Below are 19,335 nucleotides of genomic sequence, written 5' to 3'. Positions count from 1 at the left end.
ATCTTAAAAGGTACATTTTAATCTATAAAACACCACAAACCAGAGAACAGTTCCTGATTTTTTTTGGCGTTAGTGATTCTGAAGAACGCTTGTTTTCAGAATCCCTTTATGTCAAAATGAGTGAATATCTCCTTAAGAGCCGCAACCTGTCCGTAATGTGTGTGTGTGTGTGCGCGCTGAAAATCAATCTGGTGTTAATGCACAGCCTAGGCTCTATAAACGGGTATGTAAACAAAGGTAGTAGCTGTGATAGTAGCTAGAAACGTATGTGTTTGCAGAGCTTAGGCTGTGTATTTACACTGGCTTTTCTTTTCAGCACAGACAGTGAGGTAGGACCCTGAGGAGTTATTCACTGATTTTGACAAAAACTGATTTTGACAACAAGCATTCTCCAGAAGCAAATCTTACAGGCAAGATACTATTTGAAAACATTATTATTTTTTTAAAGGCTAACATTAGAGAAGAGTTCCATTCTGATGGACTTGACATCATAAACTCACTGGTGTGAACAAAGAAACAAGTATTGCCACATCAACAGCAGCGATGTTTTGTCAGTGCCTGAGCTCAACGAATACAAGTCATGATATATTTTCTCAACACATTGACAGTTATCCTAAAATAAATAGATCATCCCACACAAATAAATCCTTCAGCAAGGACATGATATTCTTACTTTCAGGCGTGGTGGTCTGGTTTTGTATAATCAAAGATGAGCTTTTAAGTATGTGTATATTAATTGAGAGTTGCAAGTTGTATATATACGCAGGTTTTTAGCTTTCAAGTCATTTCGAAACCCTTTCTCTGGAACAATGTTGGCCTCAAGACCAAAGACACTCACTTTATCAACCTTGTTTCCCAGCAGTTGTCCAGTCCTCCCTTGCACTTTTGCCAAAGTCTTCATATTTGCGTCTCTTGAGTTTGTCCTAATTTCGCGTCGATTTTCTTCAACTTAATGTCTTTAAACTTACTTTCATTCTTATCCCCCTCATCCAGGAAATCCACGCCACAAAACAATTAAAAACAGCCTTCAAAGGCTTTGGAAAAAGATCTCTTGCTATCCTGCATGAAGTCCAACTGAATGATAAAAGTAGACTATGTTTTTCCCCTGCTTTGGGCAGATGGGGACAGCTGTTAAATTGCAGTGGGATTTGTCCTCAGGCCCTTCAGGACAAATCTGTCCAGACAGGTCCAGCCACGTCCCACAGGTCCCATGGGCTACTTTTAGTCTGTTTAAACTAACTCAAAATAGTTTCAGAAAAAAACTAGAAGCGCTTTACCATTACAATTGCTATGCTTTGATTGGTTTATTTTGTAAGTCATCTTTCATGTACTTCTAACTTTTAAGCCAGTTTCTACATTTAAACAGGACTGCACTGCAAGTACTTCAGAACAAAAACAATAATTCAAATCATTTGAGAGATCTAACACAAATGTATTTCAAATATATTGAAAAAACACTACTGATATGTAGGACACAGATACAACCGCTCACTGTTTTACTCCATTGCGACCAAACTATAAAAGGCTGAAGTCCGAGACGAGAGCTTGGGAACTGTGTGAGAGATCCCCATCCAGTGGCAAAGCTGAGGAATGTCATGGCTGCCACTGACTTTTGTTGCCGAGCATGGAATGCGTATGATGTGTCAACACGTTTGGTCAACGCTGACGGGATTTGTTTGTCTACTAGTAGGTCTTAACAGTCAATTAAATTCCCCTGGCCTTAGCTGCTTACATTTGGGCTACCATTTTAAACATTAACAATCGGATTAATTGCGTATCTGTGGACGTAATACAAAATCCTGCATTTGTAATAAGAGATGTGGTGGGGTTGTAGTTTATATGTTGATGTATGAAGAGCTACACATACACACATCATATTTTATAGTCAATGTTTACAACTAATGAATAACTGACTAAAGTGGAGACAATCTTGTTTTGAGTCTTTAAATGTGCAAACTATTAGACCAAGAAAAATAAACAAGTTCAATAAATTAAAATTCTCACCAGAATGTATTCCTGTCAGATTGGAGAATATTAATAGCTTGTACACCACCACAGAAACACTATAGACCAGGGGTCTCCAACCTTTTTTCAACTGAGAGCTACTTTGAAAAAATTAAAGTGGCCAAGAGCTACTTGTATCAAATCGCTTATATTTATTTACATAGCACACATCAAATGAATTAAGCTTCTGTTTGTACACGTGTGAAATTGCAATACCCAATGCTTATCATAAATAATTTCCCATCAAAGGTCCAAGAACACATTACTTTACACTTTTTGTGGGCCACATATCAGTGAAAATTGACATCAATGTCTGTATTACACTTCTTATTGTGACGCAACAGTGTTTCCCCAGGAAATGTCTTAGTCAAGGTGGTCCCCACCCAGGTGTGGAGGAGGCGCGGCGCAACGCGGTGCGCCGAAAATTTTGGGGGTATTTTGCTCAAAGATGCCAATACGCACTACAGAAATAAACAACTGCTTATTTGAATAAAACAGACAACTGACCTTACAGTTGTACATTTTTAAAGTTCCTTTTTGGATGGAGGGCTGTTGTGAGATTATTGTGGACAATTAGGCCTACTGTGATGCGATAGCCTATAATTCATTAATGGTTATTATTAGCCTACTTGCTTGATTTCTTTTTAAATACAGAGGTTAATGGTCGTTTTGGAACATGTATTTCCCAATTTAAAACGTAAAAATAAAGCAGCATTGAAATTCAGAAAATATTTTTACAAATAGCCTAACTAAATACAATGTGTTTTCCCCTTAAAATTATTAAATACATTTATGCAAAGGTCAAAGACAGTGCATGCCGTAGTTATGCATGGCCGCATGCAGAGCCGCAGAGCAGCACACACACCAGCTGATAGAGAAACGCTTTGAGACACATGTGAACATTTATTTACCGCAAATCGCAAAGTTTTGACCATGGGAAGAGGTGCATTTACCTTCATCAGATTTTTAACTTGTAAAAAAAAAAAAAAAAAAAAAAAAAACTTTTTTTTTTTTTTTTTTTTACAAGTCGGTCAACCTATCAGGCGAGCTACTGAAAACCCGCCCGCGATCGACCTGTTGGAGACCCCTGCTATAGACTCACTGCATGGTATAATAAAGCCATGAACATCCAATCAGGACAACATCCAATCTTTTGGATGTTCTTGATTTCGTACTGATGCTCCGCCATCGTCATCAAAACATCAAATGAGGCAGAGGCAATAACTTATGGAAGAATGTAGAGTTCAGGAATTTGTAAAAAAATCAATGCCAATGAGCAATTTGTTATCTACAGATCTGTGACTGTTTATCCAAAAGATAAAACATGGTAAAACTACCATCTATCTCACTTTTCCACTTGGTACTGGTGTTGTGTTGAAAGTGGCCAGAGCATTACGTAATCCTGTCTTTAAAGCTGGTGTAAGTGGGATGAGCTAAGGACAGGAGCTGAACACACAGGAGGTCCTGTGGAGACTCTGCAAAGACTCCTCCTCTCAGTTTTATGTCATCACATCAATACGTGGGATGGGAAAACAGGTAGAGTACCTCTGTTCACAGGCCAGGGAGGTTAACTGTGACCCACCAGCTGCTCTAAAAAACACAGCAGGAGTTTTGGAGAGAGTAAGAAGTCATCCAGAAGAAGTCAAAGGGCTGTAACATACAAGGGCCGACACGTGGATACATCCACATTTAAAAGCTAATTGATTACCCTTTATGGTAAGTGTGTATTCATTTTGCTCATGTGTCAGTGTTGATTAATGTTATCGAAGTGATAGGACAAACATTCTGTAATGATGAAGGATGGTAAAAGGGTCTAAGGGCAGAGGGTGTCATATTATCATATTATGTATGGACTAAGGTGGCTATTTGTCATGTGAGGCTACTGTGTATAAATAAAACTGATTTGATTTGGTATTAGATTTTGTAATGCTGCCTCTGATTTTTTTTTAAGGTTATTTTTTGGCATTTTCAAGCTTTATTAGACAGTACAGAGTTGAAATGGGGAGACAGAGAGAGAGGGGGGATGACATGCAGCAAAGGTCCACAGGGCGGATTCGAACCCGCGACCACTGCAACGAAGGCCAGAGCCAACATGGTACGCGCTCTATCCACTACGCCACCGGAGCGCCCCAGCTGCCTCTGAATTTTCACCAATTTTTTTTGGTTTTGGTTTTGTGAACTATGGCTTCACATTGGCTGGGACATACAATATTGTATTAATTGAGCTGTACTTTTTTTCAGAGTAAGAAATGCTTTCATGTTCAACACATAACAGGTGACAGGTGTTCAGCAAAAATAATATCTTCTAGTGATTCTCTAACAGACATTTTGAATATCCCCAAATCAGTACACTGCATGTGATTGCATACATACTACATTACAGATAAAAAGCAGCACTCATTTGTTTCAATAGTTCAATGGTAATAAAGCCATAACACGAGTTAACCGGGACCACGTGTGACTGAGGCTATTCTGAGGAGGGTTGCTCCTCATTTAGCCCTCCTGTATATTCCGCAGGGCTTTTAGATGCTGATCCAGTTACTCAACCGTGAAGGCCAACTGAGCCCATAGAGCCACGCCCACTCCATGACACATTGATAACACACTGATAATCCTTGACTGACGGACTCATGTTACCCTTTGTCATCTGACAATAGGCAAACGTTTGATCTTTTAATGTAGCAGATAAGTAGCCTGATCGGCATAGTGTGATTCCCCAACAACTTTGTGTCTAAAACGTGCAAAGGATTTTAACTTGGCATCATATGTGATTACAGGTAGCTTTCCAAGGAGTAGAACAATTCATCCTTTCTGAGCATCCATCTCAAGAGCGCACCTGATTGCACCTTTTGCTTCGATACACAACACCCATGTAGTTTTCTACTTTGGACTGTCTCGTAGATGTAGCCAAAGAATACACCGTACCACCTCACCTGTTCTGCTGTTGGAAGATGGCCACTGCGGCGGAGGATCCACACCTGGGCTCCGGCCCTGATGAGGATGATGTGTCTCTGTCGGGGAGCGAGTCCGACTCAGACAGCATCCTCTCCGACGACTCGGTGCTTCCAGAGTACACGTCGGCCATGGCAAACGGGAGAGCGGCAGCCACACTGTATGAAGCATGTTCCCGTAATGAACCCACTTCTCTGCAGAAAGTTCTGGCGAGAGGGGTTACAAAAGAGGAGAGCATGGAGCTGGACATCAATGGCTGGGTGAGAGTCTCATTCATTATGCTAACAAGTCAGAACCTCTATAAAGCTCCAGTCTGCTATAAAAATAGAAATAAAATGTTTTGTCATTGATCTTTATTGTTCACTATTACCAACAGAATGGCTTGATGTTGGCTTGCTGCAAAGGTTTTGTGGACATTGTATATGGGCTTCACGGCTGTCCCTATATAGACATAAATCAACAGGACAATGAAGGCAATACTGCTCTGATGATTGCATCCCAAGCAGGTAAGTCGTACTTACACACCAAACATCGACAAAACAAAATTAAACAATGGTAAAGTTCAGTCAAGTACAAAAGACTGAGCTTCCTCAGCTACAGTGCAATTACACATTAATATGACTTACATATATAGACTGAAACCTGTCAATCTTCTATACTTTTTATTTGGACTTGATGCAAGCAGTCACAACTGCTATCATCATCTTAGTCAATTCAACTTTTATGAGCAACAAAACCAGCTTTCAAATGTTAAGACACATTTTCTGACACTGCGTTTTAATCTTCAGGTCACCTCATCACGGTCATGTATCTCCTAAACTACTACCCTGGTATAGACACTGAACTCAGGGACTGTCGGGGTTACACAGCCCTCATCAAAGCTGCCATGACAGGCCGTACTGACGTCGTGGCTGCCCTTGTTATGGCTGGTACGTAAGAGCAGGGGAGCACAACTCCCTGGCAACAACAACATTCACTGAGGAGTTCATTGATTAATTGAGGTTTTCTTTTCATACTTATTTTCAAAACATCTTTTTAATTGGTCATTCATTGAATCACTTTTGGATAATATATATAAACTTTCTGGAAAATCATATATTAGGACCTTCCTACCAGTATCACATATCTATTTGTGAAATTAAAATAATGCTCAGGTGGTTAATGGTATACACTATACAGGACTCCAGGCATTAAAACAATAAAACACTATTCTCTGCAGGTTCTTGGTCAATCGGTGAAACCACCTTTGGCTCTGTTGGTACCATGTATTTTTTTTGAAACCCTGACATTAGCTAATTAACCGGGGCTTTTATAGCTCTAAATAAGCAGTTACGGCACTGGTGATGAGAATAGCTGAGCCCACGGTTTATCCGTCCATATTTGAAGCCAGCTGACTCTGCTCCAGTGTGAACTTGCCAGTGACGCCAGACCAGGTTTAAGGGATCATTCTGGGGACATCTTAACACATGCTCCAGTAATCTCTGGTTTATTGGTGCTGCAGGCTGGGTATAGTGTTGTTTAGCCTATTGCGGAGCTATTTGTAGATGTATCCTAAAATCTCTGCTTACTTGATTAATCGACTAATTGATTTATCTTTCAGTTTGAGAAATAGGAAAAAAAAATAATAACATTTGAATGTTTTGTCCAAATAACATCCTAAAAGCACTGCCATAAACGCTAGAGAAAAACACAAATGGTTACTTTTATTAAGCTGGAACCATAGCATGCTTTGCATTTTGGCTGAAAAATCATTAATTGATAATCAAAGAAGTAGCTGATAGATTTACTTTTGATTGCCTAATGGATTAATTGACTAGTTGATTAATTAATTAAACATTAGTTGTCATTGATTGCAGTAGCTCTTCTAGCTAAATTATATGGAATTTACACTGCATTTTATTGGAAATAGCAATCAAGTATGTATACAATGTAGGTAACTTGTTTATCATAAAGCCCCAATTGCTGCCATTTCAAACTCAACATACCTATTCAAATAGGCCTGTTTTATAAAATAGATTGTTATTTAGTATACAGTACATTGTTACAGTAATAAAAGCACAGACGTAAATATTAAAAATTATTTGCTGATTTTCATTTAGGTGCTTTGTTTATTTGTCCTGATGTTGTGCATGGTGACTCACTGTCACAGTGACAAGATCATTTGTTTGGAGCAGAGCCATTTTCAGTGTAACTTAAATGTATAACTGTCACAGTCATTACATGTTAAATGTTGATTAGGTGTCATTTATAAAGCTGGCGATTGACATATCCAGCCTTAGTCTGTGGCTTTTAGACATATTCTTAGTCCAAATAGGAGGTGTGAAAAAGGCCCATACAGTAAATACCACACTGTATTGCCAGTGTTTAGGCCAGTATTATGCCTTTTTAATGGCAGAGATGTTGACATGTGGGAAACACACAGGTGTAATTAGTCAATTATACTGGCTGCATTCAACTAAGGTGTTTCATGACAATGGTGCTTTTCCTGCTAACTCAAAATGTAAGCCATGAAGAAGACATAACAATAAAGAAGATGAATGTGTGGTTCATTTTAGAACTGTAAATTAACCCTTGCTCTTCTACTTCCTTTGCTCTACCACCTTTGTTTCCAGGGGCTAATGTACATGCAGTAGACTCCACACAAGGGAAAAGTGTTCGGGACTGGGCACTGAAAACAGGTCGCTATGAGACCCTGCAACGTCTCCGTCGCCTGAACGCGCGGCCAAAAGCTGAGCAGTTCTGTGAGAGCTTTGTCCCCGAGTGGCCCGAGCTCAAGGAGAGGGTAGCCAAGGCCACAGCTGAGAAAAGTTCCACGCAAAAAATCACCCAGCGGCTCAAAAACACATTCGGATTCAGTTTACCCCGCGACCCCGAGGACAACGGGTGCTTGGACCACATGGTGCGAATCACCACCAGTGTCCACAGTCCCCTGATTTCAACCGCGTGCCGTCCACTCTGCCCCACGAGCCCGCCTGAGATGGGCAAGAAGCGCCTGGCAGTGTCAGAGCTGGTGAAGAAACACTCAGATAAGGAACTGGAGGAGAGCTCAGTGTGCCACAGCAACGGCTCCGTGTCGCACATCATTCCTGTGATCCAAACTGAGTCCACCTCCACAACGTGCTGCTCCAACGCTGACCGGCGAGAGAGCATCCTGTCAATGGCCGGCGCCAAAGCTGCTTCATTCATTCCCCGCAGCATGGGGAGAAGGAACAGCATCTTCCCCTCTGGCTGCATACCAAACGTCAACATCCACAGGCCCACAGAGCAAACGCCCAAGAAAGAGAAGAAGAAGAAGAAGCTGGATAAGAGCTTACTGCAGCCACCCGTTTGGAAGTACAAGGAGATCAAGGACGAGAAAAAGAGGGAGAAGAAGAGAGCTGAGAAAGAAAAGGCAGAGAAAGAGAAAGAGAAAAAGAAAGAAAAAGAAAAGGAAAAGGAAAAGGAAAAGGAAAAAGAAAAAGCCAACAAGAAGTCCAAAAAATAAGATGTTTAAGAAAAGGGCTGCTTTGCTGTACAAGTCATCCCTTTTCAGAACTATATGTTTTTTCAAAATGTTTTAAACTCAGGGCATGAAACTTTCAAACCGAATATTGTTCAAATATTCAGCACATTTTTAATACATTACGCGAAAGAGAGGAAATATTATTTCTTCCTTAAAAAATGAATGACAGGGAGAAAAAGCGCTGCAAAAGAAGCTTTTAGCCATTGAAAATCTCAAGTTTGAAACAGATATTAAAGATATTTTGAGTTAGGATAGAAGTTTGTTTTCATTCTTATATTTAAATTTTGTAGAATCCAGAAAGAAAATACTAAAAGAGCCTATTAAATATGATGCAATACTTTAATCCATGTTTACTGATGGAGGTACATAGGATCTAAAGCATTCTTGGTATCTACCTCAACACACATGGCAGGCACACCAGCATGTCCCCATTTCTTATGAAAAATGTATGTATAGACACAAAGAGCTAAATCAAAGCCCATATTGTTTATGTCAAATCGTTTTTTGTGTTGAATTTGTTATTGTTTTTGTAAATAATTCAGCAAAATTCAATTGTAAATACTGTACACTATGTAGCAAAAAATTTCTGATATTGCCAATAACATGTTCATGTATATATCTCCTGCTTTTATTAACTCTATGAGTGCGTGGATACAAATAGTTTTGAAAATAGAAATAAATATGAAAAGTTTCAATTCCATCGGTTCTTTCATAAAGCCTCACCAGTCAATTATTTTAATATTTACAATGTGTTATTTGGGTTGTGAAATGTGGTGCCTGTAGTATAGGGGAGAGTGGCCTGAGTTGTGCCAGTGGGGAAGTTGTGCCACGCCTTGTTTCTAGAAAACCGTGGAAGAAATTGGAAATGTGACAAAGGGCCTAGGTGAGTTATAAGTAAGTAAGTAAGTAAAATGTATATATAAAAGCCCATTTATAACAGTTTGCACTGTCCAAAGTGCTGTACATAGTGCATTCAGTAGGTAAACAAAGAAGGTAAAATAACAATAACAAAAATAAAAGACATTAAGCCCAGACATCCACATATAAACAAAAATAGTAGTGCAGAGGTAAGATAGTTAATGGGGAGGAAAAGCCAGGGTGTACATATGGATTTTGAGTCTTGATTTAAAGGCAGAAATGGAGGGGGAATCACATATGCCAGGTGACAGTTGGTTCTACAAGGGCGGAGCAGCTAGTGAGAGTTGTGCCATTGGCATGGCTGTATACTCTGGTCACCAAAAAAAATCGTTAATTGATCGTGTACAGTAGCTCAGAAGAGACTGACATCTCCATTCCACTTAACGACACCACTGACAAGAGTTCAGATGGCCAGAAAGATGATGATGGTGACTTTGTCATTGTGAGCTTTGCAGGTAAAACCACCTAGATCTGCTGGCCTTGTTTAAGAAAATTGACCTTCAATCTTTGTAAAATATTTACTTTATTTACTAAACCTTAAATAAGTAATTGTCATGTGGATTTATCTTGCATTACAGTTTATGAGATATATATCAATGGCACAATTTACCCCATGGTATTCTCTCTTGTGGCACAACTTACACCACACCGGGGGCAAGTTGTGTCACAAGACGCCTTTTTTCCGAAAGCTATATTTCTTAAACAGTTTATTCCAGGTCCAAAGTTTTTATTTCCAGGGATGCACAATATCCTGAAATATATGTACATATTTGAGTTGGAGACACAACTGTCAAGGCCTCAGTCACTTTGGGTAAAAAGTGGCACATCTCACCCCACTCTCCCCTACTTGAGTTAATGTACTTACCTTACATTTCACCACACCTGAAGGCTGAAGGCATTTAGGACTAAATACCTATGCTGAAGACAACAATCCCCTGTCAAAGAGAAGCAAATTCAGCTAGGCTTCATGAAACTCGAGTAAATGAGAAAGGTACAACAACAAAAAATATGTAGCAGGCCTTCCCCAATTCCTCTATTAAACTGATGATGATCTTAAAGCATGACCTAAATGGAAAAAAAGATAAGACCCTAAAGGAGGTCATAGTGAGTGACCTTTAAACCTCACCTGAGATGGATGGATGGATGAATGTATAGATGCCGGATGGATGGATGGTCCTCAGTCCCTTGTGTCTGACTGTGCATCATGCATGTGCTGCTGCCTGCCGGTGGTGGAGCATGTCGGTAAACTGTGACAGCCTGGTTAGCTGTCACCATCACGCCACATCTAGCACGAGCTAACTGAACGTGTCAATGCGATGAACCGTGAATATATTGATCATGGTTAACCTATGGATATCGGTAGCTGCTGTGGTCCTGCACGCTGTGCTCTACCGGAGCTGTGAGGGTGCGTATCTTGTTGTTTTCTTCTTGGGGCTAATCATCTGCTGGCTATCGTTAGCTAGTTTAGCTAGCTTAGCCTACCGACACATTGAATTGACCCACAGAGGGGACACTAGGTCAGCAGTAACTGGTAGAGAACTGGGTATTATTTAAACAACTTGTATGTAAATGTGACAAAACCACTATCTATGGACAAAACACGACCTCTCACCGTGTGTCTGTCGCTATCGAGCTGGTAAGGCTAGTAGTCTGGGGTGTGTAAATTGCATGAGCTGTTAACCCAGGGAATGACACTGTTGTAAACAGAGCTAGCTTATTGTAATTTTAAGTTATTGAATCTTCTCAGTTACATGCGGGCTACCTGTTTCTTGTTTTCCTCCTTCATCATTTCCCTAATATTTTGCACGCGTTTAACAGATTTCTGACGTGAATGCCAGTTAGATAATTGTGCCATTCAATAATGGTGTGTGACAAGGCTTCATGTTGCTCAGATATTAATGCCATTAGTGTGGATTCACTCTTATTACTAATTGAGCACTGGGCACACACATTAGTATCCACCATCTTTACCTGCCAGCAAGTAGATGATTATTTCAGTGTATCAGGTGAGTCCGGTGTGTTCACTCAATGTCTTGAGTAGTCTAGCTTCCTCTGTATTTTTTCAGCATTACTCCATATCACATTTTAGAGAGCCAACTACAGGGATAGATTATGCATATCATTTTTTTTATTTTCAAATGTTTTTCTGTGTCTACATATATAATACATGTTTGGTTAGGGTTATGTTTGTTTCTCATTTGTTGTTGTTGTTATTATTATTATTAGTAGTGTTGTTGTTGTTGTTATTATTATTAATAAACAGCAAAAACTTAATATCTGCATTAAATATCGGCCATCGTCCGACCTGCTCTCTAAATAATGATCTTCTTAATTAATGGATTAATTAATTTCACCCTATAAATTGCAACACAATAGTTATCAAAATGGCTATTAAAATGGTTATTCTAACAGATATTACATTTTCAGTGAAGCAACTAGTCCGCACATTTAATAAGCTGAAACTAAGAATATCTTTTGCATGAAGAATGATTGAAGGATTGTCTTGATTGGTTGAGTTGATCAACAGAAACAGATAGAAGACTGAGAAACATACATATTAAAGGAATAGTTGCCACATTATAAAGGCTGCCTTGACTCATTTGAACCACTACACCACGAGCGCCCCCAGCTTTTAGCTTATTAACAACCAGCCAATAATGTAATCACTTATTACATGGGCAAAAAAGTTACTCAATTATTGGTTTAGAAATTGTATTACATTATTGGTAGTTTTTAAGTTGTCGACCATTATAACATTAGGGGCTTCTACAAACGTGCTAAAGGGACAATAATATTATTTACTTACTGATACAAGCCTTTTATCTTGTGGGGCTTCCTGTAAGGATATATTAGATTTTATTTTAAATATAAAAAGCTTGTTGCGCAATGTTCACTGTAACTGTTGGCTTTTACTGCCCTCTACGGCTCATGATGTGTACTTTTAACTTTCCTGTACAACTACTTATGTCCGTCCGTCTCTGTAGCTCTGCGGTGTAACTGTACAACTGCCCAGTGCCAGAAGAGCAGCTACCAGTGTGAGACCGATGGAGCCTGCCTGGCCTCCACCTCCTTCCTCGATGGCCAAGAGCAGCACATCCGTCTCTGCATCACACGGGACAAACTGGTGCCGCCCGGACAACCGTTCTACTGCCTGGGCACAGAGGGCGTGCTCAACATCCACTGCTGCTACACTGACTACTGCAACAGCATTGTCCTCCAAGTGCCCTCAGGTGGGAACCGGGAAGTATCACACATCATATGCAGTGCTAATCGGTTGCATTGCATTGCACGCTCATAGAGTACGAATAATACCCTCATTGAAACTGTGTGAACTGAGCAAAACTGTTTGATAATAAGGGGGTGTAAAAGACTACTAAGCATGATAACGGCACCAGAAAAATGTTTGGCTTAGAAGAACCAGCTTAAGCGATTCCAGAAATAAATTAACTTAAAGAACACAGGAAATGATTATAATTTGTCTAAATCAAGGGGTGGTATTGAGAAGAAACCCAAGCATCAAAAAGACAAGAGAGTTTACAGACCTTTTACAGTCCAGGTATACTGTATATGTCATTTTTCTAACATGTTTCATAGTGAAAGCCTTTCAGTGTAGATAACTGAGCATCTCATTGTTCAGTTAATGCAAGAGTCCCATTTTGACTCAGCTTCCTAATTGTCTGCTTTGTCAAAGGTTTTCACAAATTAGTTCACATCAGGGATCAGGGAATAGTGTGTGTGTGTGTGTGTGTGTGTGTGTGTGTGTGTGTGTGTGTGTGTGTGTGTGTGTGTGTGTGTGTGTGTGTGTGTGTGTGTGTGTGTGTGTGTGTGTGTGTGTGTGTGTGTGTGTGTGTGTGTGTGTGTGTGTGTGTGTGTGTGTGTGTGTGTGTGTGTGTGTGTGTGTGTGTGTGTGTGTGTGTGTGTGCGCGCGCGTGTACCAGATGTTGCATTTTAACCCTTCTCTCTTTCCAGTTCTGACTGAGTCTGGGCTGGGGGGAGGCTACGGCCCAGGTGGGGCATGGGGGCTGGTGGAACTAGTGGCTGTGATAGCAGGGCCGCTGTTCCTGCTGTGTGTGCTGCTCCTGACGGCCATGCTCCTCTATCAGTACCACCAGAGGGCCTATAGCCACAGGCAGAGGCTGGAGGTGGAGGACCCCTCCTGTGACCACCTCTACCTGTCCAAAGACCGCAGCCTGCAGGACCTCATATACGACCTGTCCACGTCTGGTTCAGGCTCCGGTCAGTGAGACTAGAGTTATTTATTTCAATTAAAAACCTTTTATACGATGCATACATATATATTTATATCAGATACCTTTAAACCTTCCCCAAATTATACCCCCCTGTTCACAGTTATACCCATTTCTACTTCAGCTGAAGCCTTTTTGTTTTATTTTGTCACCTAACACTACAAATAACAAGATTACATTGAACTTTCACAATGATACACACACTTATAAGGCATTGATTATAAACATGCGCATATTATATATTTTCATAATTGAAATGAAAGGAAAACCGTTGATATTTTTAAATATTGCCTAACCCTTATATGAGAAGATCGCCGGTTGACTCTTCTCTGTTCTCATCTGTTCTGAGCAGGTCTGCCTCTGTTTGTCCAGCGGACCGTGGCCAGAACTATTGTCCTCCAAGAGATCATAGGTAAAGGGCGTTTCGGGGAGGTGTGGCGAGGACGTTGGAGGGGCGGGGACGTGGCTGTAAAGATCTTCTCTTCCAGAGAGGAGCGCTCATGGTTCCGCGAGGCTGAAATCTATCAGACCATCATGCTCCGCCACGAAAACATCCTGGGCTTCATAGCTGCTGACAACAAAGGTGCACACACTGTGTTTTCTAGTCAAAGAATGGATGAATACATTACAGCTTGGGGTTACTGATGTCTGCACATTTTTGTTGTGTTTTAATTCATCAATCTCAAGTTAATTTAACATTTCTTGGTGACTCTATTTCTCTGTCTTTTGCCCAGACAATGGCACATGGACCCAGCTATGGTTGGTGTCAGACTACCATGAGCACGGCTCTCTGTTTGATTACCTGAACCGCTACTCTGTCACCATTGAAGGAATGATCAAACTGGCACTGTCAGCTGCCAGTGGCCTTGCACATCTGCACATGGAGATTCTAGGAACACAAGGTATAGACCCTATATATAAACCCTATACATGTGCGTTTGTGTTCAAGCATCCTACTTTTACCTGGTTTTTTTTACCTGGTTTCGAACTTTTAATAAATATGATTCTCACTCCTGAAAGATAAACCAGCCAACTTGTATTGCAGTAAGTTGTTGTGCTGATCGCAATACAAACACTTTTTTTACTGTGAAAAATGTAAGTAGGTAAAAATGACCTCCAAATGAGAACTTCAATCCATCTTTGAATGCCTATCTTTGAATACAGTTCACTACTGAATCCTTACTATCCGTCATGGAAAATTAAAGTGCATTTAGGGCCAAGTTTCTCATAAAAGAGTTCAGTATTGACATTCTTGTCTGGCACATTTATATTTTGGTAGGAAAACCAGGGATCGCCCACAGAGACCTGAAGTCCAAGAACATCCTCGTGAAGAAGAACTGCACCTGTGCCATCGCAGACCTGGGCCTGGCTGTCCGTCATGACTCCGCCTCGGACACAATCGACATTGCGCCCAATCAAAGGGTGGGCACCAAGAGGTCTGTGTCAAATGGTCAACTGAGTGCCCTTTCTCACAGATATCCATGACGCCTTTCCCAGAATATCCTTTAATTCCGTACGTCATTTTCAAACTGGGATTGTTCTTACGTCTCACAGGTACATGGCTCCAGAGGTCCTGGACGAGACTATCAACATGAGACACTTTGACTCATTCAAATGTGCTGATATCTACGCCTTGGGGCTGGTCTACTGGGAGATTGTACGCCGCTGTAACAGTGGAGGTCAGACCCCTTTTCTTTTTGCTCCGGATACTCAACCTGTGTTTATATTAACAACGTAGTTCACAGCACTGACCTCTACATGGTCCTGTGTCATCAGGTGTCCACGAAGAGTACCAGCTGCCCTACTATGACCTGGTCCCTTCTGACCCTTCCATAGAGGAGATGAGAAAACTGGTGTCTGACCAAAAGCTACGACCCAACATCCCCAATTGGTGGCAGAGCTATGAGGTAAAAAGATCATTAATTAAATAACAAATATGTCTTTACTGTTTAATATCTGCCTTTATACCCAAAAGTAATAATAACAACATGGGTGTCATTTATGAAGTGTCTGTCATTATACACATTTGTGATCATAATCATTGCACTCATCAAGTTATGGTATGGTTAAAAATGATTATTCATACTGTGGTAATTATTTTTCACACTGTTTACAGACTTGCCATGAGGGATGCACTCACTCTCAGTTTATCTGGATAATTGATGGTTTATTTACAACTAAAACAACATATATCAGCATTATTGTTTTTTTCCTAGATTAATCGCTGTAGGGCGTAAGTATGCCGTAAGGAAACTGGTGGACAGAAAAGCGAAAGACATGTTTATTGTCATTCTGAAACAGTGTTTCCGTTGCATTGTTTTGAGCGGACACTTATTTTATCTAAGTGTTAAAGGCCTACTTCACCGGTTTGAATATGAAGGTGTATTGAATTCTGAGATCCTATGTAGTATAAATGTGCAAAAAAAATTAAAATCGGTTCATCCTAGCCTGAGAAAAGGCAGAAAGAGTGTTTTTTTTAACCCTATATTTCTCTTTCTCGTGACATCACAGAAAGAGAAATATAGGGTTAAAAAAAACACTCTTTCTGCCTTTTCTCAGGCTAGGATGAACCGATTTTAATTTTTTTTGCACATTTATACTACATAGGATCTCAGAATTCAATACACCTTCATATTCAAACCGGTGAAGTAGGCCTTTAAGTACTTTCTTATAAAAATAAGATTAAGGAATCCTCAACAAAAGATCAGATTATCAAGTCATTCATTTGCCTATTTAAAAAACATTGTTTTCTTGTTCTATGCTCAAATATTGGCTTAAAGTAATCCAGTATAAGTTTGGCTACTTTTAGCACCCGTCAGACTGTTCATGTTCCCAGATCTCAGCAGTGACGTGAGTGAGCACTCATGATATCATAAGTTCTGGGAATGATGGTCAAAGTCATAAAATTAGGACCAAGATGCAATAAAATAAATAAAAACGGATATTGTTTTTTTGCACCTTCCAACTCATGGTCAGTGTTGTCTTCAGATAATTTGCAAAGAATACTCGACCTATTAGCTCTAAAATCGTATTTGCTTTTCCCCCTTGCTGTTTTAGGCCTTGCGGGTTATGGGCAAAATCATGAGAGAGTGTTGGTATGCTAATGGCACTGCCCGATTGACGGCCCTGCGCATCAAAAAGACCCTTGCCCAGCTCAGCATTCAGGAGGACATTAAAGTCTGAGCTAAGTCAGCAAAGTGCTGAGAAAGAGCACTCTCTAGGACACTGAGAGGAAGGGGCCGGGCTTTCTGCAAAGAACGCACAAAGTAAGAGAATATGATGGAGAGTTGCACTTCGTAAAATATTATTCCATAGACACTCCTGCCAGTTTTGAAGCCACTTAATTTCTGACCAACCCTACCTCGCTTACACAGCCAAACTACCAAGAACACCTTTCCTGTCTTGTCCTCAGCTACTTCTGCCCTACCTGCACCTATTTGTTCCTCTGTACACTCCATACTAACAAGGATCCTTGAATTCCCTTGTGTATTTGTATGCAATTGATAACAGGATATGTAATTGTAGTTAACATTTGGTTGTCCTCAAAGTCACCTTGATCACATTTGCTTGATAGTAACAGATACAATTTTTTTGTCTTTGAAAGACTGTTTTTAACTTATTTTTAAATGTATTCCAGTTATTTAAATGACTAGATCTTGTTATTAATGTGTGTCTGTGAGGTTATTGTCCTGGTTTCTCTGTGCCACCTACAGCATACAGACACGTGACAAACTGCACAGAAAGTCTTCAAAGAGAATATTCCACCTGGCTATGCTACAACTGTGTGCTTTAGTTGTCTGCTGATTACCATATACTATTGCATGTACAAAGCAGCCAAGGCAGTTAGTGTAAATGCTGCCAATTTTCTTTCGACAAGCTCCTTTTGAGGAGTTAAAAGTCACTGGAGCATTAGGGCAACATGGTTTAGCCTTTGGACCACTTGCCCGGAGCACTTCTCATAAACTGTTGTAATCCTCAGGTTTTCCTCACGCTTACCAATCAACACATTTTTTTTTTGTCTGTTAAGAACAATCTTAGGCATAATACAGATTGAGGAATTGACAGTGACTTGATACTGTATGATTTGACCTTGATTTTCTTTGCTTTCTTAGAAAACATACGTAGAACCACACTAAATGTGGGATATTTAAATGGCAGTATATATGGATGCTGCCACTGTCACTTGATCGACCCATAGACTAAAAACCTGCCACGAGAGCAAAGGTTGCTCCAGTCCCTCAGATCAATGTGCTGGTACACGCCACATTCAGATAAACCTTTTCTCCTGTATGATTTACACTGTAGCTTAAACACAGAATATCTATTCATTATTTTCAATGCTTTTTAAAAACACTGACTCCAGAAATCTCAATGTTTTTTATTTTACTTTTATTGCTCCTTTTTTTTAATATTGTTAGAGCATTTCTAATGTTCTTATACTCTACTGGCTCATTCTTCCTGGCCAAGTATAACTACTGCACAGAAACCAGCTGTTTAAGGTGATACTTGTGTATATATACGTATATGATATATTACCGTACAGTTGATTTTATGTTGATACTTAAATCATGTTTGAAATAGTTGAATCTTTTATACCGGCTTGTTGGTTGGTGGGGGGAAAAACTAGTAATGCACCAATCTACTTTTGACCTCTGAAACATGACTATACGTGTCAGACACACTGCTTATGTTGACTTTCTTTTATAGCCGTCTTATCGCTGCAGTGCAGTATCTTGATTCTTAATGGAGGTGTAGGGTTTCTCATCACAGCTACTTTTTTGTTCATAATACCTCCTCAATCTGCAAAGTGTATATGGATTGTTTCCTTACATAGTTAGAAATCACTGTCTACATTTATTAATTTTTTTTTTCTTCAGGAAATAAGTGCACGTTTGTCTTTGCCTGTATGCAAATAGAAGTGGTACTCTTTGTTGATAGTGTTGCCCATGTTATTTATACTAGTATGCTGTAAGTCCATATGGATGTGTGGATGGACATGTGCACTACTACTGACCTCTCAGCATTAAAACCAAATTGTTCTCAGAATCATCTCCGCTCACAAACCTCTGGTGTTTATTTAAGATCACACTACTGAACATGAGAATGTTTATACAAATCTTGCCAATCAGTTGCTATACACTGCGAACATCTGACTTTTCTTTGGGACGAGGAATGTTGGAACTTAATACTACTGAAAATGTCTCCATGCTGTCTCACAATTGTGTTTGACCAATTGCTTATTATTTTACAATCACTTTCTCACTGCACTGGATGTTTGTTTGTACGAAATGGATTGAGCGCATTTGGTGTTGGTTGTTTTTGGCTTAGAAGGACTGGGGAGATCTACACTGTCATAGGTGGTTAAGTTTCATATTTATACAATGTTATTATTCTACAGGTTTTTGAAAACTCCCAGGTCTCTGTTCATGGAAAAAAAAATAAAGAACTTCAATCATGTAACTTCTAATATAAAGTAATAAACACTTGTTTTCCTAAGCGGGGTGTATTTCTTTGACTTGTTTTCCATCTTGTCCAATCCCAACCTTGTATTTAAAGTGTCAAAGCAGCTAAGAAATGCATTTTAAATTAACACTGGATAACATGACAACTTGAATGTGAAAGTGATTAAAGAGAATTATCACAAGCTTTTGAAGTGTTTTCCTCTTTCAGCTCATCATCTCTGTTTAGCTGCCCTCAACTTTTAATGTTTTA

General features: G+C 39.8%; 2 protein-coding genes across 2 annotated transcripts; both read left to right on the top strand.

Annotated features, from left to right (window-relative positions):
- Positions 1-4,955: 4,955 nt before the first annotated feature.
- On the top strand, positions 4,956-8,440 carry ankrd33ab (ankyrin repeat domain 33Ab; the record flags this gene model as incomplete). Its single annotated transcript, XM_080026637.1, has 4 exons — positions 4,956-5,216; positions 5,333-5,462; positions 5,745-5,885; positions 7,569-8,440. The coding sequence occupies 4 exons, from the start codon at positions 4,956-4,958 to the stop codon at positions 8,438-8,440; spliced, it is 1,404 nt and encodes a 467-aa protein (XP_079882763.1).
- Positions 8,441-10,629: 2,189 nt separating this feature from the next.
- Positions 10,630-19,208, top strand: LOC307249067 (activin receptor type-1B-like). The gene is made up of 9 exons (XM_080025679.1): positions 10,630-10,781; positions 12,361-12,606; positions 13,346-13,612; positions 13,976-14,206; positions 14,358-14,525; positions 14,903-15,059; positions 15,178-15,302; positions 15,400-15,530; positions 16,681-19,208. Exons 1-9 carry the CDS (start codon positions 10,715-10,717, stop codon positions 16,804-16,806), a joined length of 1,518 nt encoding a protein of 505 aa, XP_079881805.1. The 5' UTR covers positions 10,630-10,714; the 3' UTR covers positions 16,807-19,208.
- Positions 19,209-19,335: the final 127 nt, after the last annotated feature.

Source organism: Ammodytes marinus, assembly GCF_949987685.1.
Source record: "Ammodytes marinus genome assembly, chromosome: 4".
Classification (NCBI taxonomy): Eukaryota; Metazoa; Chordata; class Actinopteri; order Uranoscopiformes; family Ammodytidae; genus Ammodytes; species Ammodytes marinus.
The sequence above is the reverse complement of the archived record's forward strand: the minus strand, read 5'-3'. Positions and strand labels throughout refer to the sequence as shown.

Excerpts from the sequence above, each read along its gene's own strand:
- LOC307249067 (XM_080025679.1), top strand. The coding sequence starts at position 10,715 with ATGGTTAACCTATGGATATCGGTAGCTGCTGTGGTCCTGCACGCTGTG. Across the intron at positions 10,782-12,360 it reads GCTCTACCGGAGCTGTGAGG|CTCTGCGGTGTAACTGTACA; the intron begins GTGCGTATCTTG and ends CCGTCTCTGTAG. Across the intron at positions 15,303-15,399 it reads ACGCCGCTGTAACAGTGGAG|GTGTCCACGAAGAGTACCAG; the intron begins GTCAGACCCCTT and ends CTGTGTCATCAG.